Here is a 25167-nt window from a genome sequence, read left to right on the forward strand (position 1 = left end):
TTGACCCCTGCTAACCCCCCTTCAACATGCTCCAAAACTCACCAATTTGATAACTTTAAATCAGACATGCCTTATGATCAGACTGACCGAGTTTGAAGCCGATCAATCGAAATCCCTAGGAGGAGTTCGATCAAATACGAAGGCTGTAAACGTCAAACTCGAGGTCCAAAATGGACCTTCAATACAAAATGGCCGACTTCCTGTTGGGTTTAGAGCATGGCTCCAAGAGACTTTTTTGTACATCCTGAAAAGATACACATATGTACCAAGTTTCGTAATTCTAGGATAAAGCATGGCCTGGGGCTGTTCATTTAAAATACTCTAGGGGTCGCTATAGAGAAATTAGGCCACGCCCACCAAATTTTGTTATGAATTCCTGTCGGTGGGTGGATAAGGATCCATCCTAGTGAGTTTGGAGCAGCTGGTCCCGAAATTGTGGAATTCAGAGCCAAACGAAATTCGACGGCGTTCGCAACGCCGCCACGCCCACCTGCTTCATCGCAGCCGGTCGGGGTTGGATTACTCAACACACCAACATGTCTTCTGTCTCTGGACACAGTTTCATGTTGATTAGGTCAAAGGGCTAAGATAGCGACCGTTCACAGTAAAACATGACACTTCCTGTTCTCAGGGGGCGTGGCCTACTTAAAAAAATAATTTCACCACAGGGTATTTTAGGACACCCGATGACGACCAATCTCTGAAAGTTTGGTCCCTCTCTGTGTTTTTGTATAGGAAATATAAGAGTTTCGTGTTTCATGGCGAGTAGGTGAACTTTGACCCCTGCTAACCCCCCTTCAACATACTCCAAAACTCACCAATTTGATAACTTTAAATCAAACATGCCTTATGATCAGACTGACCAAGTTTGAAGCCGATCAATCGAAATCCCTAGGAGGAGTTCGATCAAATACGAAGGCTGTAAACGTCAAACTCGAGGAAAAAAATGGACGTTCAAGACAAAATGGCTGACTTCCTGTGATATTTGCACTTCTAAATCTATACCTAATTCTGAGCATCTTGGTGAGCTCTACATGTGTACCAAATTTCATGTCTCTACGATAAAGTAAATGAATAGCAAAATTTCCTTTGAAAATTGCTAGTTGGCGCCGATGAGCCAATTTTTTTGCGATTTTTGCATCGACCTTAAAATTCAAAATTTTTAAACTGCCTAGTCGCGACCGCCAAGTTTGGTGCGTTTTTGAATATGATAAAGCCCCCAAAAAGGCACCTCTTTGGGGGGTAAGAATAATAAGAATAATTAAAGCTGCAAGCAGCCTCGGGCGGCCCTCGCAGCAAGCGCCGCTCCGGCCTATTGGCCACCGCGGGGGTTCCGGCCACCGCAGAAGCTCTCGCGCGTTTTCCAGAGCCGCAGCCAACTCCCCACCGCAGAAGCTCCGCCGCAGTTTCCAGCACCGCCGCCCGCTAGCCGCCGCAGTAGCTGTCGCGCATTTTCTCCGCCCGTCCACCGGGCGACACGCGTGAATGCGTTCGGCGGCGCTCCCCGACGACTGTCAAAAAATCTGGTGCAGATCGGTCCATGCGTCGAGGAGATACGGCCGATGTATTACCTTAGGGGGCGCAGTGGAGTCAAATTACATCTCAAACCCGTCGGGCTCTTTAGAGGTGAACAAAGATCATACATATCCAGTTTGGTGCCAATCGGATGATCCATGCGTGAATTAGAGCCAAACGTATGCATATGGCGAGGGACTGATATTCGCCATTTGGCCACGCCCACACGGTTCAGCCAGCAGCGAGCATTGACAGAGTTTATCATCCGAATCACCTTGATTAGGTCAAGAGAGCCATAAACAGAGCTTTCCAAGGAAAAAAACGGCACTTCCGGTTCTGAGGGGGCGGGGCTTAGATGACGTCATAATATGATGACATAGGGTCGTCAGGGTCCCGCCAGGGTCACTCGTGCAAAGTTTGGTGCAGAAGCTATCGACCGTTCACAGTAGAATTACAAATTTTTAATTTTTTCCTACATTACAAAATTGAACTCTGTCTTTCCGTAGGGCAATGCTGCCCTCTGGTGTCGAATTACTGAAATAATGACACTATTTCAGTAATTTCAGTAATTCGACACCAGAGGGCAGCATTGCACTACGGAATGATAAAGGATCCCCTTTGTAATTACATATTACACAGTCGATCACAGGGGAACTTTGAGCCCTGCTAACCCCGCTTCAACATGCTCCAAAACTCACCATATTGATAACTTTAAATCAGACATGCCTTATGATCAGACTGACCGAGTTTGAAGCCGATCAATCGAAATCCCTAGGAGGAGTTCGATCAAATACGAAGGCTCTAAATGTCAAAATCGAGGTCAAATGAACTTCAATCTAAAATGGCCGACTTCCTGTTGGGTTTAGAGCATGGCTCCAAGAGACTTTTTTGTACGTCCTGACAAGATACACATGTGTACCAAGTTTCGTAATTCTAGGATAAAGCATGGCTTGGGGCTGATTTTTTAAAATATTCCAGGGGGAGATGTAGAGAAATTAGGCCACGCCCACCACATTTCGCTATGGATTCCTGTTCGGGGATGGATAAGGATCCATCCTAGTGAGTTTGGAGCAGCTCACCCCGAAACTGTGGAATTCAGAGCCAAACGAAATTCGATGGCGTTCGCAACGCCGCCACGCCCACCTGCTTCATCGCAGCCGGTCGGGGTTGGAATCCACAACACACCAACATGTCTTCTGTCTCTGGACACAGTTTCATGTTGATTAGGTCAAAGGGCTAAGATAGCGACCGTTCACAGTAAAACATGACACTTCCTGTTCTCAGGGGGCGTGGCCTACGTAAAAAAATAATTTCACCACAGGGTATTTTAGGTAACCCCATAACGATCAATCCCAGAAAGTTTGGTCCCTCTATGTGTTTTTGTATAGGAAATATAAGAGTTTCGTGTTTCATGGCGAGTAGGTGAACTTTGACCCCTGGTAACCCCCCTTCAGCAAGCTCATACAGTCACCAATTTGATAACTTTAAATCAGACATGCCTTATGATCAGACTGACCGAGTTTGAAGCCGATCAATCGAAATCCCTAGGAGGAGTTCGATCAAATGCAAAGGCTGTAAACGTCAAACTCGAGGTCCAGAATGGACCTTCAATACAAAATGGCCGACTTCCTGTTGGGTTTAGAGCATGGCTCTAAGAGACTTTTTTGTACGTCCCGACAAGATACACATGTGTACCAAGTTTCGTAATTCTAGGTTTAAGCATGGCTTGGGGCTGTTCATTTAAAATACTCTAGGGGTCGCTATAGAAAAATTAGGCCACGCCCACCAAATATCGCTATGGATTCCTGTTGGCGGGTCGATAAGGATCCATCCTAGTGAGTTTGGAGCAGCTCACCCCGAAACTGTGGAATTCAGAGCCAAACGAAATTCGATGGCGTTCGCAACGCCGCCACGCCCACCTGCTTCATCGCAGCCGGTCGGGGTTGGAATCCACAACACACCAACATGTCTTCTGTCTCTGGACACAGTTTCATGTTGATTAGGTCAAAGGGCTAAGATAGCGACCGTTCACAGTAAAACATTACACTTCCTGCTCTCAGGGGGCGTGGCCTACGTAAAAAAAAAATTTCACTGCAGGGTATTATAGGACACCCGATGACGATCAATCACTGAAAGTTTGGTCCCTCTATGTGTTTTTGTATAGGAAATATAAGAGGTTTTTGTTTCATGGCGTGTAGGTGAACTTTGACCCCTGGTAACCCCCCTTCAACATGCTCCAAAACTCACCAATTTGATAACTTTAAATCAGACATGCCTTATGATCAGACTGACCGAGTTTGAAGCCGATCAATCGAAATCCCTAGGAGGAGTTCGATCAAATACGAAGGCTGTAAACGGCCAAATCAGGGTCCGAAATGGACCTTCAATCCAACATGGCCGACTTCCTGTGATAGTTGCACTATGACATTACTTGTAAATTCTGAGCGTCTTAGTGAGCTCTACAACTGTACCGAATTTCAAGTCTCTACGATGAAGTAAGTGAATAGCAATGGGTCTTTTGAAAATTGCTAGTTGCTGCCGTTGAGCAATTTTTTTTGCGATTTTTGCGACGACCTTACAGTACTTAAATTTAAAACTCGTTTTATGCGACCGCCAAGTTTGGTGAGTTTTTGAATATGATAAAGCCCCCAAAAAGGCAATTCATTTGGGTGGAAGAATAATAAGAATAATTAAAGCTGCAAGCAGCCTCGAGCGGCCCTCGCAGCAAGCGCCGCTCCGGCCTATTGGCCACCGCGGGGGTTCCGGCCACCGCAGAAGCTCTCGCTCGGTTTCCAGAGCCGCAGCCCGCTCCCCACCGCGGAAGCTCCGCCGCAGTTTCCAGCACCGCCGCCCGCCAGCCGCCGCAGAAGCTGTCGCGCATTTTCCCCGCCCGTCCACCGGGCGACACGCGTGAATGCGTTCGGCGGCGGTGCCCGACGACTGTCGAAAAATCTGGCGCAGATCGGTCGATGCGTCGAGGAGATACGGCCCATGTATTAACTTAGGGGGCGCAGTGGAGCCAAATTACATCTCAAACCCGTCGGGCTCTTTAGAGGTGAACAAAGGTCATACATATCCAGTTTGGCGCCAATCGGATGATCTATGCATGAATAAGAGCCAAACGTATGCATATGGCGAGGGACTGATATTCGCCATTTGGCCACGCCCACACGGTTCAGCTAGCAGCGAGCATTGACAGAGTTTATCATCCGAATCATCTTGATTAGGTCAAGAGAGCCATAAACGGAGCTTTCCAAGGAAAAAAACGGCACTTCCTGTTCTGAGGGGGCGGGGCTTAGATGACGTCATAATATGATGACATAGGGTCGTCAAGGATCCCACCAGGGTCACTCGTGCAAAGTTTGGTGCAGAAGTTATCGACCGTTCACAGTAAAATACGAGACTTCCTGTTGTCAGAGGGCGTGGCCTACGTGATGTCATCATTTGACCATTGGATATTATTCTACACCCGAGGATGATCAATATCTCAAACTTTGGTGTCTCTGTGATTTTTTGTGTTAGAATTACAAATTATTTAATTTTTTCCTCTTTAATTCAACATTGAACTGTCATTCCGTAGGGCAATGCTGCCCTCTGGTGTCGATTTACTGAAATTACTGAAATAGTTTAATTATTTCAGTAATTCGACACCAGAGGGCAGCATTGCCCCACACATGACAAAATAATCCCCTTTGTAATTGACTGTGTAACATATTACACAGTCAATCACAGGGGATCTTTGAGCCTTGCTAACCCCACTTCAACATGCTCCAAAACTCACCAATTTGATAACTTTAAATTAAACATGCCTTATGATCAGACTGACCGAGTTTGAAGTCGATCAATCGAAATCCCTAGGAGGAGTTCGATCAAATGCGAAGGCTGTAAACGTCAAAATTGAGGTCAAATGAACTTCAATCTAAAATGGCCGACTTCCTGTTGGGTTTAGAGCATGGCTCTAAGAGACTTTTTTGTACGTCCCGACAAGATACACATGTGTACCAAGTTTCGTAATTCTAGGTTTAAGCATGGCTTGGGGCTGTTCATTTAAAATACTCTAGGGGTCGCTATAGAAAAATTAGGCCACGCCCACCAAATATCTCTATGGATTCCTGTTCGGGGATGGATAAGGATCCATCCTAGTGAGTTTGGAGCAGCTCACCCCGAAACTGTGGAATTCAGAGCCAAACGAAATTCGATGGCGTTCGCAACGCCGCCACGCCCACCTGCTTCATCGCAGCCGGTCGGGGTTGGAATCCACAACACACCAACATGTCTTCTGTCTCTGGACACAGTTTCATGTTGATTAGGTCAAAGGGCTAAGATAGCGACCGTTCACAGTAAAACATTACACTTCCTGCTCTCAGGGGGCGTGGCCTACATAAAAAAAACATTTCACTGCAGGGTATTTTAGGACACCCGATGTCGATCAATCACTGAAAGTTTGGTCCCTCTATGTGTTTTTGTATAGGAAATATAAGAGGTTTTTGTTTCATGGCGTGTAGGTGAACTTTGACCCCTGCTAACCCCCCTTCAACATGCTCCAAAACTCACCAATTTGATAACTTTAAATCAGACATGCCTTATGATCAGACTGACCGAGTTTGAAGCCGATCAATCGAAATCCCTAGGAGGAGTTCGATCAAATACGAAGGCTGTAAACGTCAAACTCGAGGTCCAAAATGGACCTTCAATACAAAATGGCCGACTTCCTGTGATACTTGCACTATGACATTACTTGTAAATTCTGAGCGTGTTAGTGAGCTCTACAACTGTACCGAATTTCAAGTCTCTACGATGAAGTAAGTGAATAGCAATGGGTCTTTTGAAAATTGCTAGGTGGCGCCGTTGAGCCAATTTGTTTGCGATTTTTGCGGCGACCTTAAAATACGAAATTTTTAAACTCCCCGTATGCATCCGCCAAGTTTGGTGAGTTTTTGAATATGCTAAAGCCTCCAAAAAGGCGCCTCTTTGGGGGGGCAGAAAAATAAGAATAATAATAATAATAATAAACAGTACAGATACAATAGGCCTTCGCAGCGCTTTGCTGCTCGGGCCTAATTAAAGCTGCAAGCAGCCTCGGGCGGCCCTCGCAGCAAGCGCCGCTCCGGCCTATTGGCCACCGCGGGGGTTCCGGCCACCGCAGAAGCTCTCGCGCGTTTTCCAGAGTCGCAGCCCGCTCCCCACCGCGGAAGCTCTGCCGCAGTTTCCAGCATCGCCGCCCGCTAGCCGCCGCAGAATCTGTCGCGCATTTTCCCCACCCGTCCACCGGGCGACAGGCGTGAATGCGTTCGGCGGCGCTCCCCGACGACTGTCGAAAAATCTGGCGCAGATCGGTCTATGCGTCGAGGAGATACAGCCCATGTATTAACTTAGGGGGCGCAGTGGAGCCAAATTACATCTCAAACCCGTTGGGCTCTTTAGAGGTGAACAAAGGTCATACATATCCAGTTTGGCGCCAATCGGATGATCTATGCCTGAATAAGAGCCAAACGTATGTATATGGCGAGGGACTGATATTCGCCATTTGGCCACGCCCACACGGTTCAGCCAGCAGCGAGCATTGACAGAGTTTATCATCCGAATCATCTTGATTAGGTCAAGAGAGCCATAAACAGAGCTTTCCAAGTAAAAAAATAGCACTTCCTGTTCCGAGGGGGCGGGGCCTAAGTGATGTCATCATTTAACCATTGGATATTATTGGACACAAGATAATGATCAATAACTGCAGGTTTGGTGTCTCTGTCAGTTTTTGAGTTAGAATTACAAATTATTTAATTTTTTCCTCTTTAATTCAACATTGAACTGTCATTCCATAGGGCAATGCTGCCCTCTGGTGTCGAATTACTGAAATAATGAAACTATTTCAGTGGGCAGCAGAGGGCAGCATTGCCCTACAAACAAAGAACATGGACTGTTTATTATGTAATTACACAGAAGATCTCTCTAATTCATTCTGAGGGGGCGGGGCTTAGATGACGTCATAATATGATGACATAGCATTGTCAGTCATCACACCAGGATGAGTCAGGCCAAGTTTGGTGCAGCTCGGTCGAAACATGTGGAATCTAGAAGCAAACGTATGGCATCGGCGTTACAGGTCACTTCGCCACGCCGCCACAGCCAGCTGCTTCATCGCAGCCGGTCAGGGCTTGAATCCACAACACACCAACATGTCTTCTGTCTCTGGACACAGTTTAATATTGATTATGTCAAAGGGCTAAGATAGCGACCGTTCACAGTAAAACATGACACTTCCTGTTCTCAGGGGGCGTGGCCTAAGTGATGTCATCATTTGACCACAGGTTATTTTTGGACACCTAATGATGATCAATAATTTAAAGTTTGGTATCTCTGTGAGTTTCTGTGCAGGATATATAAGAGTTTCGTGTTTCATGGCGAGTAGGTGAAATTTGACCCCTGGTAACCCCCCTTCAGCAAGCTCACACAGTCACCAATTTGATAACTTTAAATCAGACATGCCTTATGATCAGACTGACCGAGTTTGAAGCCGATCAATCGAAAACCCTAGGAGGAGTTCGATCAAATGCAAAGGCTGTAAACGTCAAAATCGAGGTCAAATGAACTTCAATCTAAAATGGCCGACTTCCTGTTGGGTTTAGAGCATGGCTCTAAGAGACTTTTTTGTACGTCCCGACAAGATACACATGTGTACCAAGTTTCGTAATTCTAGGTTTAAGCATGGCTTGGGGCTGTTCATTTAAAATACTCTAGGGGTCGCTATAGAAAAATTAGGCCACGCCCACCAAATATCGCTATGGATTCCTGTTCGGGGATGGATAAGGATCCATCCTAGTGAGTTTGGAGCAGCTCACCCCGAAACTGTGGAATTCAGAGCCAAACGAAATTCGATGGCGTTCGCAACGCCGCCACGCCCACCTGCTTCATCGCAGCCGGTCGGGGTTGGAATCCACAACACACCAACGTGTCTTCTGTCTCTGGACACAGTTTCATGTTGATTAGGTCAAAGGGCTAAGATAGCGACCGTTCAGAGTAAAACATTACACTTCCTGCTCTCAGGGGGCGTGGCCTACGTAAAAAAAAAATTTCACTGCAGGGTATTATAGGACACCCGATGCCGATCAATCACTGAAAGTTTGGTCCCTCTATGTGTTTTTGTATAGGAAATATAAGAGGTTTTTGTTTCATGGCGTGTAGGTGAACTTTGACCCCTGGTAACCTCCCTTCAACATGCTCCAAAACTCACCAATTTGATAACTTTAAATCAGACATGCCTTATGATCAGACTGACCGAGTTTGAAGCCGATCAATCGAAATCCCTAGGAGGAGTTCGATCAAATACGAAGGCTGTAAACGGCAAAATCGAGGTAAAAAATGGACCTTCAATACAAAATGGCCGACTTACTGTGATAGTTGCACTATGACATTACTTGTAAATTCTGAGCGTCTTAGTGAGCTCTACAACTGTACCGAATTTCAAGTCTCTACGATGAAGTAAGTGAATAGCAATGGGTCTGTTGAAAATTGCTAGTTGCTGCCGTTGAGCAATTTTTTTTGCGATTTTTGCGGCGACCTTAAAATTCAAAATTTTTAAACCGCCTAGTCGCTTCCGCCAAGTTTGGTGAGTTTTTGAATATGATAAAGCCCCCAAAAAGGCGCACGAAGAGGGGGGCAGAATCGTAAGAAGAATAAGAAACAGTACAGATACAATAGGCCTTCGCAGCGCTTTGCTGCTCGGGCCTAATTAAAGCTGCAAGCAGCCTCGAGCGGCCCTCGCAGCAAGCGCCGCTCCGGCCTATTGGCCACCGCGGGGGTTCCGGCCACCGCAGAAGCTCTCGCTCGGTTTCCAGAGCCGCAGCCCGCTCCCCACCGCGGAAGCTCCGCCGCAGTTTCCAGCACCGCCGCCCGCCAGCCGCCGCAGAAGCTGTCGCGCATTTTCCCCGCCCGTCCACCGGGCGACACGCGTGAATGCGTTCGGCGGCGGTGCCCGACGACTGTCGAAAAATCTGGCGCAGATCGGTCGATGCGTCGAGGAGATACGGCCCATGTATTAACTTAGGGGGCGCAGTGGAGCCAAATTACATCTCAAACCCGTCGGGCTCTTTAGAGGTGAACAAAGGTCATACATATCCAGTTTGGCGCCAATCGGATGATCTATGCATGAATAAGAGCCAAACGTATGCATATGGCGAGGGACTGATATTCGCCATTTGGCCACGCCCACACGGTTCAGCTAGCAGCGAGCATTGACAGAGTTTATCATCCGAATCATCTTGATTAGGTCAAGAGAGCCATAAACGGAGCTTTCCAAGGAAAAAAAACGGCACTTCCTGTTCTGAGGGGGCGGGGCTTAGATGACGTCATAATATGATGACATAGGGTCGTCAAGGATCCCACCAGGGTCACTCGTGCAAAGTTTGGTGCAGAAGTTATCGACCGTTCACAGTAAAATACGAGACTTCCTGTTGTCAGAGGGCGTGGCCTACGTGATGTCATCATTTGACCATTGGATATTATTCTACACCCGAGGATGATCAATATCTCAAACTTTGGTGTCTCTGTGATTTTTTGTGTTAGAATTACAAATTATTTAATTTTTTCCTCTTTAATTCAACATTGAACTGTCATTCCGTAGGGCAATGCTGCCCTCTGGTGTCGATTTACTGAAATTACTGAAATAGTTTAATTATTTCAGTAATTCGACACCAGAGGGCAGCATTGCCCCACACATGACAAAATAATCCCCTTTGTAATTGACTGTGTAACATATTACACAGTCAATCACAGGGGATCTTTGAGCCTTGCTAACCCCACTTCAACATGCTCCAAAACTCACCAATTTGATAACTTTAAATTAAACATGCCTTATGATCAGACTGACCGAGTTTGAAGTCGATCAATCGAAATCCCTAGGAGGAGTTCGATCAAATGCGAAGGCTGTAAACGTCAAAATTGAGGTCAAATGAACTTCAATCTAAAATGGCCGACTTCCTGTTGGGTTTAGAGCATGGCTCTAAGAGACTTTTTTGTACGTCCCGACAAGATACACATGTGTACCAAGTTTCGTAATTCTAGGTTTAAGCATGGCTTGGGGCTGTTCATTTAAAATACTCTAGGGGTCGCTATAGAAAAATTAGGCCACGCCCACCAAATATCGCTATGGATTCCTGTTCGGGGATGGATAAGGATCCATCCTAGTGAGTTTGGAGCAGCTCACCCCGAAACTGTGGAATTCAGAGCCAAACGAAATTCGATGGCGTTCGCAACGCCGCCACGCCCACCTGCTTCATCGCAGCCGGTCGGGGTTGGAATCCACAACACACCAACATGTCTTCTGTCTCTGGACACAGTTTCATGTTGATTAGGTCAAAGGGCTAAGATAGCGACCGTTCACAGTAAAACATTACACTTCCTGCTCTCAGGGGGCGTGGCCTACATAAAAAAAACATTTCACTGCAGGGTATTTTAGGACACCCGATGTCGATCAATCACTGAAAGTTTGGTCCCTCTATGTGTTTTTGTATAGGAAATATAAGAGGTTTTTGTTTCATGGCGTGTAGGTGAACTTTGACCCCTGCTAACCCCCCTTCAACATGCTCCAAAACTCACCAATTTGATAACTTTAAATCAGACATGCCTTATGATCAGACTGACCGAGTTTGAAGCCGATCAATCGAAATCCCTAGGAGGAGTTCGATCAAATACGAAGGCTGTAAACGTCAAACTCGAGGTCCAAAATGGACCTTCAATACAAAATGGCCGACTTCCTGTGATACTTGCACTATGACATTACTTGTAAATTCTGAGCGTGTTAGTGAGCTCTACAACTGTACCGAATTTCAAGTCTCTACGATGAAGTAAGTGAATAGCAATGGGTCTTTTGAAAATTGCTAGGTGGCGCCGTTGAGCCAATTTGTTTGCGATTTTTGCGGCGACCTTAAAATACGAAATTTTTAAACTCCCCGTATGCATCCGCCAAGTTTGGTGAGTTTTTGAATATGCTAAAGCCTCCAAAAAGGCGCCTCTTTGGGGGGGCAGAAAAATAAGAATAATAATAATAATAATAAACAGTACAGATACAATAGGCCTTCGCAGCGCTTTGCTGCTCGGGCCTAATTAAAGCTGCAAGCAGCCTCGGGCGGCCCTCGCAGCAAGCGCCGCTCCGGCCTATTGGCCACCGCGGGGGTTCCGGCCACCGCAGAAGCTCTCGCGCGTTTTCCAGAGTCGCAGCCCGCTCCCCACCGCGGAAGCTCTGCCGCAGTTTCCAGCATCGCCGCCCGCTAGCCGCCGCAGAATCTGTCGCGCATTTTCCCCACCCGTCCACCGGGCGACAGGCGTGAATGCGTTCGGCGGCGCTCCCCGACGACTGTCGAAAAATCTGGCGCAGATCGGTCTATGCGTCGAGGAGATACAGCCCATGTATTAACTTAGGGGGCGCAGTGGAGCCAAATTACATCTCAAACCCGTTGGGCTCTTTAGAGGTGAACAAAGGTCATACATATCCAGTTTGGCGCCAATCGGATGATCTATGCCTGAATAAGAGCCAAACGTATGTATATGGCGAGGGACTGATATTCGCCATTTGGCCACGCCCACACGGTTCAGCCAGCAGCGAGCATTGACAGAGTTTATCATCCGAATCATCTTGATTAGGTCAAGAGAGCCATAAACAGAGCTTTCCAAGTAAAAAAATAGCACTTCCTGTTCCGAGGGGGCGGGGCCTAAGTGATGTCATCATTTAACCATTGGATATTATTGGACACAAGATAATGATCAATAACTGCAGGTTTGGTGTCTCTGTCAGTTTTTGAGTTAGAATTACAAATTATTTAATTTTTTCCTCTTTAATTCAACATTGAACTGTCATTCCATAGGGCAATGCTGCCCTCTGGTGTCGAATTACTGAAATAATGAAACTATTTCAGTGGGCAGCAGAGGGCAGCATTGCCCTACAAACAAAGAACATGGACTGTTTATTATGTAATTACACAGAAGATCTCTCTAATTCATTCTGAGGGGGCGGGGCTTAGATGACGTCATAATATGATGACATAGCATTGTCAGTCATCACACCAGGATGAGTCAGGCCAAGTTTGGTGCAGCTCGGTCGAAACATGTGGAATCTAGAAGCAAACGTATGGCATCGGCGTTACAGGTCACTTCGCCACGCCGCCACAGCCAGCTGCTTCATCGCAGCCGGTCAGGGCTTGAATCCACAACACACCAACATGTCTTCTGTCTCTGGACACAGTTTAATATTGATTATGTCAAAGGGCTAAGATAGCGACCGTTCACAGTAAAACATGACACTTCCTGTTCTCAGGGGGCGTGGCCTAAGTGATGTCATCATTTGACCACAGGTTATTTTTGGACACCTAATGATGATCAATAATTTAAAGTTTGGTATCTCTGTGAGTTTCTGTGCAGGATATATAAGAGTTTCGTGTTTCATGGCGAGTAGGTGAAATTTGACCCCTGGTAACCCCCCTTCAGCAAGCTCACACAGTCACCAATTTGATAACTTTAAATCAGACATGCCTTATGATCAGACTGACCGAGTTTGAAGCCGATCAATCGAAAACCCTAGGAGGAGTTCGATCAAATGCAAAGGCTGTAAACGTCAAAATCGAGGTCAAATGAACTTCAATCTAAAATGGCCGACTTCCTGTTGGGTTTAGAGCATGGCTCTAAGAGACTTTTTTGTACGTCCCGACAAGATACACATGTGTACCAAGTTTCGTAATTCTAGGTTTAAGCATGGCTTGGGGCTGTTCATTTAAAATACTCTAGGGGTCGCTATAGAAAAATTAGGCCACGCCCACCAAATATCGCTATGGATTCCTGTTCGGGGATGGATAAGGATCCATCCTAGTGAGTTTGGAGCAGCTCACCCCGAAACTGTGGAATTCAGAGCCAAACGAAATTCGATGGCGTTCGCAACGCCGCCACGCCCACCTGCTTCATCGCAGCCGGTCGGGGTTGGAATCCACAACACACCAACGTGTCTTCTGTCTCTGGACACAGTTTCATGTTGATTAGGTCAAAGGGCTAAGATAGCGACCGTTCAGAGTAAAACATTACACTTCCTGCTCTCAGGGGGCGTGGCCTACGTAAAAAAAAAATTTCACTGCAGGGTATTATAGGACACCCGATGCCGATCAATCACTGAAAGTTTGGTCCCTCTATGTGTTTTTGTATAGGAAATATAAGAGGTTTTTGTTTCATGGCGTGTAGGTGAACTTTGACCCCTGGTAACCTCCCTTCAACATGCTCCAAAACTCACCAATTTGATAACTTTAAATCAGACATGCCTTATGATCAGACTGACCGAGTTTGAAGCCGATCAATCGAAATCCCTAGGAGGAGTTCGATCAAATACGAAGGCTGTAAACGGCAAAATCGAGGTAAAAAATGGACCTTCAATACAAAATGGCCGACTTACTGTGATAGTTGCACTATGACATTACTTGTAAATTCTGAGCGTCTTAGTGAGCTCTACAACTGTACCGAATTTCAAGTCTCTACGATGAAGTAAGTGAATAGCAATGGGTCTGTTGAAAATTGCTAGTTGCTGCCGTTGAGCAATTTTTTTTGCGATTTTTGCGGCGACCTTAAAATTCAAAATTTTTAAACCGCCTAGTCGCTTCCGCCAAGTTTGGTGAGTTTTTGAATATGATAAAGCCCCCAAAAAGGCGCACGAAGAGGGGGGCAGAATCGTAAGAAGAATAAGAAACAGTACAGATACAATAGGCCTTCGCAGCGCTTTGCTGCTCGGGCCTAATAATAAACAGTACAGATACAATAGGCCTTCGCAGCGCTTTGCTGCTCGGGCCTAATAAGAAACAGTACAGAAACAATAGGCCTTCGCAGCGCTTTGCTGCTCGGGCCTAATAAACAGTACAGATACAATAGGCCTTCGCAGCGCTTTGCTGCTCGGGCCTAATAATAATAAACAGTACAGATACAATAGGCCTTCGCAGCGCTTTGCTGCTCGGGCCTAACTATCTCATTACCCAGTGATAATATCTCAAAAATAGTCCAACTAGTTTGGATGTATTTTATTTCTTTCCTACATACGGAAAGTTTCTGTATATACGTTTGTGGTGCATTTCTATACCAAGGAGAAAGACATACGTCAGATTGTGCACAACGAGATATTAACATTCATGGAAAGACCTTACATAAGTTTGCACTAAAGCAGAAAGTACGGCAGCCCCGTAAGAAAGACTTGCAGTATTCAAGGGAACTATTGCAAGGGAACGCAAAAGTTTTACGTTCCCTCGCAATACTTCTGATCAAACCTAACGCAAAGATTTTTCTCAATAAGATTTTAGGGAAAATATTTTGTGGACTGCAGAAACAAAAAGGGGACATTTAGGAAGCGTGTGTCCCATTACATCTGATATACAGTATATAAAAAAACACACATAATTGTCAAACAGGTGGTAGTAGTGGGATTATTTTGGATTGCATTGCTTGTTAAAGACAATGGTGTTTTGTCAAAAATGACAGTCATAACTTTTAGTCTTTACAAGGACTTGTTAAAGGAGAATGTCTGGCCTTCAGGTTGTTACTTTAAACTCAAGTGTGCTTGTGTTACACACCTCTATCCATAACCCAAATCCTTTCCTATGATCTGAAGCACAACAGCAACTTACAGTATTCTGTCATTGGTTTAAATAATAATAATAAAAAAACATAAAAGGAAGGTTTTGGAGAGGCCTAATAAATACTTTGAACATAGATTTGATTGAAATGTTGTGGCATAACCTTAAATTGGCTGTTTATACTCATAAATGCTTCGATGTGACTGAATTAAAGAGGGAGTATTTTGTACTTTAAATAGTACTTTTTAGAGCTTTGCATCATGCTATAATGTTATCCTCTCATCAGAAACATAACAGGGGTATTGCTTTGATTCTTTCATGCATGTTTTAGAAATCCTTTAATCTCCCGTGGGAACAGTTCAGCTGTGCAAAACACTTGGGGGTGACCAGCTGCCGCCTTCGAGGCACAGCTCCTCCTCTGAGCCTCAGTTTCCAAACTCCCACATTACAGCACAGTTCTTAAAGCTCCGCATTTCAAATGAGATTTTTCCATATTATCTGTTTCTCTTTACCAACACGTTCCTCTGCAGTATGCCCTCGAACAGATTGACACAGCCCGGGAAATGGAGGACCCAGACTACCTAACTGAAGGCTACCTGAACTTGGCACGTAGCAACGAGAAGCTGTGCGACTTCCAGAAGACGGTGTCTTACTGCCAGACCTGCTTAAACATGCAAGGCACCACTGTAAGCCTGCAGCTCAATGGTCAAGTGTGTCTGAGCATGGGCAACGCCTACCTGGGCCTCAGCGTCTTCCAGAAGGCCCTGGAGAGCTACGAGAAGGCACTGCGCTATGCACACAACAACGATGACAAGATGCTGGAGTGCAGAGTCTGCTGCAGTCTGGGAAACATCTATGTGCAGCTAAAGGTGTTTTGAATGCTGCTGTTTATGAAAATAATATACTAAAGCTCTGAAGAATGTTTAATTTCAACCTGGTTGTTAATCAGCTTTATTTATTCCAGATGTATTTTAAGAATGTAGTCCACAAATTCTGAGGACCAATAGCCTCAAAACAATTTTCATTATGATTTTCCTAGTCTTTTTGATGCCACTGAAAGTGCCAGAGTGTCCAGAGTCTTTTTTGCTTGTATAAAGTTAAAATAATACTGTTCCACTCTCCCCAACGGATTGTTGTGCACTGATGAACAGCTGACTGCAAGAAAAACCAAACACTTTTCCTTTGCTTTCAAGAAATACACATTTGTTTGAAGCCCAACTGTAGGATCTTTGTTAAATGTTTTCTCTTTTTTCTGCACATTTCTTGTCTGACACCTCTGAATAAAGATCTACTGCTATAAAATAATAATCAGGAAAAAAAAATCTGAAATTTAGGAATATTTCTGGTCACAAAACTTCAAGAACAGAACCTATCTCTCTAGTCTAGGTAACACTGTTGCAGTTAATTAAAATATCATCTAAAAGTTAATTTGTAACAGCTGAATTGAAAAGGTGAACCTCGTTTCTTAGTATATATGTATTTATTAGCTAAGAGCAGCATTTCATATCAATTTATGCGGTTCCATTTAACACATAAGAGGAACCACAAAGTCAACATCCTAAATAATCCTTAGATGATTAGTTTGGTTTAGTTTAGTTGTTGGTGATATTGTGATAAAACAGATCAATATCAAATGCCTAAAATTAAATCATGGTCTAGGCATGGGCCGGTGTGAGATTTTCTAACTATGACTTCGAATAAAAATGTCATGCCTTGTCCTACTTACACAAAAAACTAAAGCAAAAAAGTACAAGAAGATTTAGATAATGATAATAGATCATGTAAACAGAAAACCCACAGTCATTCCATCAATAGCAGCTGAAATAACACAATTGATAGATTGTAAAAAGCAAATTAAATGAAAGCTGTCTTTTTAAGATTATTTATTTGTTCATTAACAGACTAACAGAATCTTATAAGTCTACACTAGGTGGATAATTATTAGGATTGGTAAAGTGATCATTAGAAAGATCAACACACATGCTGCTCATAATATTTATTTACTAAAAGTGATAGGAGGAGCTTTACTTTCCACCCTGTGAACTGATGAATTTGCTTGTTTTGTAAAAGGGGAACAGTTGCCTTCTTTCCGCAAGCTGACTGGCTGTGCGCAGAAACAGGTTGGGGAGGGAGAGTGATAGTGCATTGTTACTCTTTTGCTCAAATACATCTGGAAGAAGCTTGGGTCACTCTGGCATGAGTTGTGTTGTCAAAAGAAGGCAGACAAAGCCAAATAGGCCTCTAATACTAGTGCGTAAGTGGTGTACTACGCTATTTATTTGAAACTGAAGAACTGTAATTCTGCATATCTGATGACAGGACTATGAGAAAGCCCTGTTCTTCCCCTGCAAGGCAGCTGAACTCGTCAACGACTACGGCAAAAGCTGGAGCCTCAAGTATCGTGCCATGAGCCAGTTCCACATGTCTGTGGCCTACAGGAAGCTGGAGCGTCTGCCCGACGCCATGGGGTGCTGCGAGGTATCCATTTAAAGGAAACCACACCATATTAATCTCCTCACAGACTTTAAGAATCTCCCAATTTAGGTTTCCTCACTAGGATTCTGTTATATATGTTGTGCTTACTGCTGACAGGTGCCAGCTCCAGTTGCTCTGCCGTCCTCAGGCCTCGGACCTCTACAAAAATATTCTCACAGAGTCGCTGGTTTAAAGTGTTAATGAAAAGGGCGGCTTTAGGCCCCGCCCTGTTCTAATTATGTACAGAGGGTGAAAAATAACTTGATGTCATTGCTTTGGAGTGTAAAAGTATAGCAACAAGAGACATTACAGTTTTATCACATTTGACCAAACAGATTACACAACCTGGGATACTTCAGATACCGGATCACCCACATCCTAACCCACTGAACATTTACTGACATGAAAAACTGAAAATAGAAATAACTGAAGAAATTTCTTCAGCTATTCAAGAGGTGTCTGTTCATAACCTAAGCTGGAGATGTAGAGCCTTTCTAAGCATCATTTGTGTTGTGCTTTGACAGGAATCCATGAAGATTGCTCTGCAGCATGGCGACCGGCCCCTGCAAGCTCTGTGCTTACTGAACTTTGCAGACATCCACCGCTGCAGGCATGATGTTAATGTGAGGCGACATTACTGCTTCTGTGTTAGTGTGAACCTGTCTTTCCAGTCTAGTTGATGTGGTTCATCTGCATTTATTTTTTTTATCATGTTTTATTCTGACTCTTATTCTAGCACATTCATTTATTTGAGAAATGTGTATAAAATACATGCTGTTGTTCTTTTATGTCATTTAGAAAGCATTCCCTCGTTACGAGTCTGCACTGGGCATTATGACCGAGATCGGAAACCGTCTTGGACAAGCGCATGTCTATCTGGGTGTTGCAAAATGTTGGCTTCTGCAGAAAGAATATGACAAGGTTTGTGCAGTTAGATATATATACCTGTACCCTGCTTGTGAAACCGGTGTATTTGTTTAATTGGTATCTGGAACAACAATTTTGTGATAAATTTCCTGTGTTTTTTTTCTTCTTCAGTCTCTTGAATCCTTGGAGAGAGCGCAGGAGCTTGCAGACGGAATGGGAAACAAGGTAACTGAAGCTTATGAAAAAATCAGAAAAATTTAAATATAAGCTACAAAGCCTTTATCAGTCTACATGTTGATGTTTGTCTTGTACCAAAGCTGTGCAGCCTGAAGGTTCACTCCCTACGTGAGGGCATCTACCGCAACAACAAGCAGCAGGAGGAGCTGCGAGAGCAGGTGGTGAAGTTCCTGCAGTGTGTGGAGGAGCTGGAGCTCTACTGCGGCATGTGTGGGGAATCCATTGGGGACAGGGACCAAAAGCTGCAGGCGTTACCCTGTTCCCACATTTTCCATCTCAAGTAGGTGTTTACTCTCTCCCAATTCATTCCTACTAAGGTAATGAGCACAAAAAAAAATCAAGGAACTTGGTGCGTGTTTTAATGTGTTTACACCCCTCAAACTTTGTTGTTGTTTTTTTTTTTACAAATAAAAGTCTGAAAAGAGTGCTGCAAAGTATCCTTCGTGGTATGTTTCTTTGCACTTCTAGAGAACTCAGCCAACGCTGCAGATTTTAATAAAAATCCAGGCCTTACTTGTAGGCTTTTATTTGTTAAACATTTTTAAAACTCCGTATGATTATCCTTACAATTCAAAATGATGTGCAGATTTGTATTGGTCTAGCAGAGACGTAAAAATAAAGTGTCTTTATTTTTTGTCCTGTCCCCAGGTGTCTGCAAACAAACGGGACAAAGGGTTGCCCAAAGTGTTTCAAATCCTCCATCAAGCCTGGATTTGTGTGACTGCCACCGTCAGTTTGCATGTTGGTTCTGCAGACACGGCATGACGCCTTCAAGGCTCTGGACTGACGTGAAGGCGGCAGGCAGCCTTAGGATGTGCTGAATTTCAAAAAGGCACAAACGTTTGGTCCTCTGCACACGGGACGGCTACTCTAACGCAAGAGCGTCCCCGAGTCTGTGGCTCACAAACCCAGATTAGGGCCTCAGTCTCATTGAGACTTCAGACTCGGTCCATCAGAGGAGATACTGTATAACTAACTGTGTTAAATTGTGAGATAAGCTGAAAAATCAGATGAACTTTACATCTGTTGCAACAGGCTAAGGACTGCCAACGTCACTGGCTGTTGTATGTGTAAGAACCATTTAAAAATAATGAGATGAGTCTTTGATAATTAAAATCAATGCATATGTCAAAATTCACCACAGTCGTTCTGCAGGAATTGTTTTTCTCACAAAAGCACAATCACTCCTGAATAATACTGTTTTTTTCATGTACATAATGTTCTCATGTTATTTTCTGGCAAACATTTGGTTGATTTAATGTATTTTTTTTGTAAAACTAACTAAAATCTCTTAACCTTTGAAAAACTAATATGTCTTTACAAACAGGTTCATGCAGCTGTATTAATATGTTATTATTACTTTTATTTATAGAGGAAAAAAACTGGACCTTTGATCAGTCATGTAGGCACTCAGTTTCTTGGGGAAGATGTATAGTTTCAGTTTAATACATTGTTAGTATTTTTATATCACTGGTTGTATTTTACTTACAAAGGCATTGAATGGATTGGCCTTTTTTTGATGGATAAAGTAAAAAAGATAAACAAATCTGGTCTTTTTACATGAGCTAAATGAATAACTAAGCAGCAATGTGAGATTATGAACCCATTTATTTATTTATTTATTTATTTTACTGTTTATTAGAGTATTTCTTAACAGTCTTTGAGATTTACTATCAATATTCCATGTAAATGATTTACTTTTAGCTTTATTGTTTTGCCTAGGATGAAAAACATATTTAGCTAAATAATGTGCTTTATTTGCAGCCAGGTTACAAATATTTGAGACTGAAGGTAATCTGCCAGTGCAGCTATTTACACTCAGAACTTTAGCTTTAAAATCTAGGGTTCCTAAGCAATCTGGAAAAGAGTCAAATTTGAATTCAGTATTTTCACTATCTGGACAAACAGGAGCAAATAACATAGAAAAATAGAAAAATTATGCATATTTACAGACTTTATTCCTGCTCCATTGCTTAAATCATCCTCTGTTTCTGGGAAATTACGTTTGGAATTTGTAGGAACCCCGTAATTAACTGCTGTCTTTGTTTTACAAACTGCAGTATGACGAAGAAGAAATCATTGGATTTTTTTTTGTCACCAACTACATTACAATTATTGCACAACAAAAACACGTATGTCAGGATTTCAGGAAGTTGACTTCACCTTTGAAAGCCAGCTGGTTAGGTGTTTCCTTTCTGGAAACAAAACACAAAAAAAACAATGATTCATTGTGAGTGTACCTGCTGAGGCAGTTTATTCAAGGTGACCACTTGGATCCAGTAAATAGAGATCATCCTGCCAGTTTCTTTAACAATATAAACTACCTCTGTTTTTGCCACCAGTCTTGGAAACAGGAGTAGCCACAACTGTTTCTGTTAGGATTTTCTAGTCATAATGAGGTACAGATTCAAAGGCATAGTTGGAATACTGATCAAACTATGTTACTGTGTCTCATATGGAAGTGTTTTATTTTTGAAAATAAAGGGCAGTTACAGTGAATGTGCGTGTTTTTTGTTTAAGCTCTTTGCACTCCACACAGACACCTTTACAGTGAAGTCCTAAATATGTAATCACGTGGAACCTTGAACATGCTGGGATTTTTAACTTGCTCGACCAGCTGGGCAGCATTTGCTGGAATCAGTCAGTGTAGAAAAAACAATGAAGTTTTCTTATCTAGTCACTCTGTAGGTGGACACCATCATGATATCAACGAGGAAATCTATCTCTGAGGAAGAGATATCCTGTCCTCAGTGCTCCAACATTTATACTTACCCTGTTCTTTTACTATGTGGACACAACGTTTGCAAACTTTGCCTGCACAACTTCTGGGAGTGGAAAAAGTGTCAAGAATGTCCCGTGTGCGGCACTGAGTCTTCCTCTGGGATGCCTCCTGTCAACCAGGATCTGAAGTTAGTCGTGGATCAGTTTCAAAACAAAAAGCCTATGGCTCAGGAGATTTGTGCGCTTCATAAGGAGAAACTGAAGGTTTTTTGCGACAATGATGAGGTTCCCATCTGTCTCGTCTGCCAAATATCAAGGGACCATAAAATGCACAAGTGCTGCCCAGTGGAGGAAGCAGCTCAACAGAAAAAGGTATGAATAAAAACAAGGAAGAATCAAACATGGTAAAATAACAGTATTATAAGAAAGACAAGCATGGAGGATAGGGAGGTTTTTTTCTGTGTGTGTAAAGTATTAGAACATAATGACCAGAATTATACCAACATTGTATCTTAGTTTGCTATGAAAATGAAATTTAGCTATTGAGTCAAGCATTTTGAAAGTGTTCTTAATGTTCTCGTTTTAGACAGAAATGTCTAACATCATTGGGTCCTTGAGAAAGAAAGTAAGAACAATGAGTAAAACAAAACACCAATGGGAGGAGATCAAAACTTATATAAAGGTAAAAGCCTTTGAGATTATTTTTTCTTGGATAATTTCACCAATTCCACTGTTTTAATCCTAATGTTGAGCTCTTAAGTTATCTTTTATAACTTAAGAGTTATATCCTGTAGGGATGGAAAAGTCCCTCCTTGGCAAGTACTAACCAGAATAACCAGCCTTCTCCAATGTTACAGACTCAAAGTAATGACATTGAGATGGCGATAAAGGGGGAATTTCTGCAGCTTCACCAGTTCCTCAAGGATGAAGAAGATATGAGACTGAGAATTCTCAAACAGGAAGAGCAAATAAAAATACAGGTCATGTGTAGTAAGATTGAAGACATAGACAAGGAGATCCAGGCTCTCAACTCCACCATCAGCAAAGTAGATATTATCCTCAGAGCAAAGGATTTGCCATTCCTACAGGTACATTCTACTGATTATGGACTTATTTCTTTGAGAAAATAGCCAAGATTAATTTCAGTAAAATTCTAAGTCAACAGTTGCATGTTCTCTTTTCAGAATATGTGCATTTTAGACATTTAAAATAAAATTAGTTAAACTAGTGGATAGAAGCTCACAGGAAATGACATCAACCTCTGAAATATACACAAAAAGCAAGAAGAGGATAATTTAAATTGATGGTAGAATGGAACCATCATATAATCGAGTAAAATCTTTTTAGCTATGTCTCTCTGTGAACTCCACACAGCAGTTTGGTGCTAAAGAGAATATTGTAAATGTTTCAAATGGAAAATTTGGAAACTACTGATCACTCAAAGGGAACAAATAAAATCTATAATTTTCAATGAGTCATGATTGCCATAAATGTGTAGAAGCTACCAGAACCTTCTTAGTTTTAAATATGGGCTGCACCCAAATGCATAACATACATTGATTTGTAAACGTATCCCTGCCCATTCAAGTTTTTCCATATTTTGCCACATTACAACTACAAGTTTTGGTGTATTTTTTAAAAAAGATTTTGTGGCATGAGTGGGCTTTATTGGCAGTAATTGGGGCAAGACAAAGGAACAAAACAAGTACAATGTGTTTTGGAACAGCTCTGAGAATTGCAGAAATTTGGATGATCAACACTAGAACTTGGTGCAGATGTGTGCTTGTAAAAATTGCATAAAAGTGAGATTTTCAGAAACAGCTTAAAATATTCTTACCGTGAAAATTTTGGGGTTCAACACAAAGTATTTCTCTGTCATTAACCACAGTTTTTCGCTTTCTTTTTAAAGCCGGTCATTAATGGGATCAGCGCTGTTAACTTCAAAGCAAAAGGAATGCAACCATTCATTACACTTAGCTTGTTCCAGGCTAACAGGTTATTGTTTCTGAAAATGAAAACAACAATAATAAAAATAATAATAATAATACAGACCTTTGGGCACATAACTTTGAAACAACATAATATGTAGGAGAAAACATAAGATACAGAAACCCTTCAGCTACGAGTTTGACAATGAGGAACAGCAAAAACAAAAACAAGTCTATGATTTAAACTAAATGTGATGATTTAAAAATGTCTGCTGGAGCTCAAACATTTCATCCAGCTTTCAAGTTGCCAAAAGGAGGAATAAAAGTGGCTGAAGGGCTTTCAAAATGCCAGTCCCACTTGCACAGCGTTTTATTTATATCTCAGTGGCTCAGTGGTTGTTGCTGATAACAAACAAAATTAAATTCTAGACCAAGAAAACAGAAAATCGACAATTCACAATAATTTGTTTTTAGATGGCTTAATGTTTTTAGGTGGAATTTGAATTTTGTGACTTTCAACTTGTAACAGCCCATGTGGAAATGTTTGAAAATCAGATTTAAAAGGGGCACGATTCAGTTTTCAGATTTTCTTTTCGCAAAACAATTAAGAGAACCCTTTCCTTATGCAGTGATCTTTCACATGAAATCCCAGCAAAACTCACGACAGTTTGTGGGCTCTAATTTGACATTTTCTCTACAAAAGGATGTGCTGTTTTAGAACTAAAATAAAATTGATATGTAATAATACACATCCAAATATGGGTTGTACAAAATACAGCGACATTATGATGCTGACAGGAGGAAGTCAGAAATGCTGCTTGGGTAAACAAAAACTTTAAGCTCATGGTGCAGGGCTGTAAAAAAAAGAAAAATTTAGTTTATGCAGACTATAAAATGGTTAAAGAGTAAACCATTAAGATTGAACATACTTAACTAAGAAAACGTTTTACCTGTGCATTTGCTCATGACTGCCTTGTGTAGCATACCTATCAGCAGAGGTCTAATTAGTGTTTGCATGATTACTCTGGATGTTTTTCCAATGACTGCATATGGAATGCATACAATCTTTTTGCTAAAAAAAAGTGTCTTAAACATGTTTTTTTTTTTTTACTTCATGTTTAGGAATACAAGCGAACAAAGCAAAGGTATGTGCAAGTTCTCATCTGCAAAAATCAGTAATAAATGTTTCTATAAACCAATGTTGGTATGATTTTCACATTTCAGCGTCAATCGCAACTTCCAGGAACCTGAGACCATGAGAGAAATTTTGATTAATTCTGCCAAGCATCTGGGAATACTCAAGTTTACAGTTTGCCAGAAGATGTTGAAAAATGTCAAATATGGTAAGAACATTTGCTATTAGGTTAATAAAACCACCAATTAACCTTTAAAAAAAAATGTTTTTTATATATTCATTAAACAGTGATTATGTTGTGACAGTTTAACATGAGAAATGTAACCTGAGAAGAGATCACATCCTCCCAGTGCTGCTATTGCATCTGAAGAAATGCACCACTCCAATCAAAATCAACCAATCAGAACCAGGAGGAGGGTCTTAGCACTGTCAATCAACCTCGTAAACACACTGCTAAATGTGGGAATGGTGGAGAAACAACAAACCATTGCAGGAATGCCGTTTACCCACTGTCATCGGTGGCCATGCTAACTAGCCTTAGCATTCAGGATGGGCTCTGCTGACAGTGAGAAGCTGTGTGGTAGCAGAGAGCAAGGGAGGAGCTGATTGACAGCACCAAGACCCTCCTCCTGGCTCTGATTGGCTGTTTCTAGTTAGCGCTGGGAGAAGAGCTCGATTTTTTTTCACAGATTATCCATCT

The 25167-nt window shown here is 42.6% G+C and overlaps 2 protein-coding genes across 2 annotated transcripts in view; both read left to right on the plus strand.

The window, feature by feature from the left end:
- The window catches only part of rapsn (receptor associated protein of the synapse), a 36441-nt gene extending 15259 nt beyond the window's left edge, over positions 1–21182 (plus strand). The window contains exons 3-9 of the mRNA XM_023332388.1: positions 15588–15973; positions 17424–17582; positions 18104–18202; positions 18378–18500; positions 18618–18671; positions 18764–18963; positions 19332–21182. Of these exons, the coding sequence (XP_023188156.1) occupies positions 15588–15973; positions 17424–17582; positions 18104–18202; positions 18378–18500; positions 18618–18671; positions 18764–18963; positions 19332–19404 (1094 nt within the window). The 3' untranslated portion in view covers positions 19405–21182. The remainder of the gene's footprint in view (positions 1–15587; positions 15974–17423; positions 17583–18103; positions 18203–18377; positions 18501–18617; positions 18672–18763; positions 18964–19331) is intronic.
- Positions 21183–21368: 186 nt separating this feature from the next.
- LOC102220619 (tripartite motif-containing protein 35-like) lies at positions 21369–24774 on the plus strand. The gene is made up of 5 exons (XM_023332700.1): positions 21369–21776; positions 21991–22086; positions 22262–22492; positions 24455–24477; positions 24557–24774. The coding sequence occupies exons 1-5, from the start codon at positions 21384–21386 to the stop codon at positions 24693–24695; spliced, it is 882 nt and encodes a 293-aa protein (XP_023188468.1). The 5' UTR covers positions 21369–21383; the 3' UTR covers positions 24696–24774.
- The last annotated feature ends 393 nt before the right edge of the window (positions 24775–25167 follow it).

The sequence above is a fragment of the Xiphophorus maculatus genome, chromosome 4 (genome assembly GCF_002775205.1).
Source record: "Xiphophorus maculatus strain JP 163 A chromosome 4, X_maculatus-5.0-male, whole genome shotgun sequence".
NCBI lineage: Eukaryota > Metazoa > Chordata > Actinopteri > Cyprinodontiformes > Poeciliidae > Xiphophorus > Xiphophorus maculatus.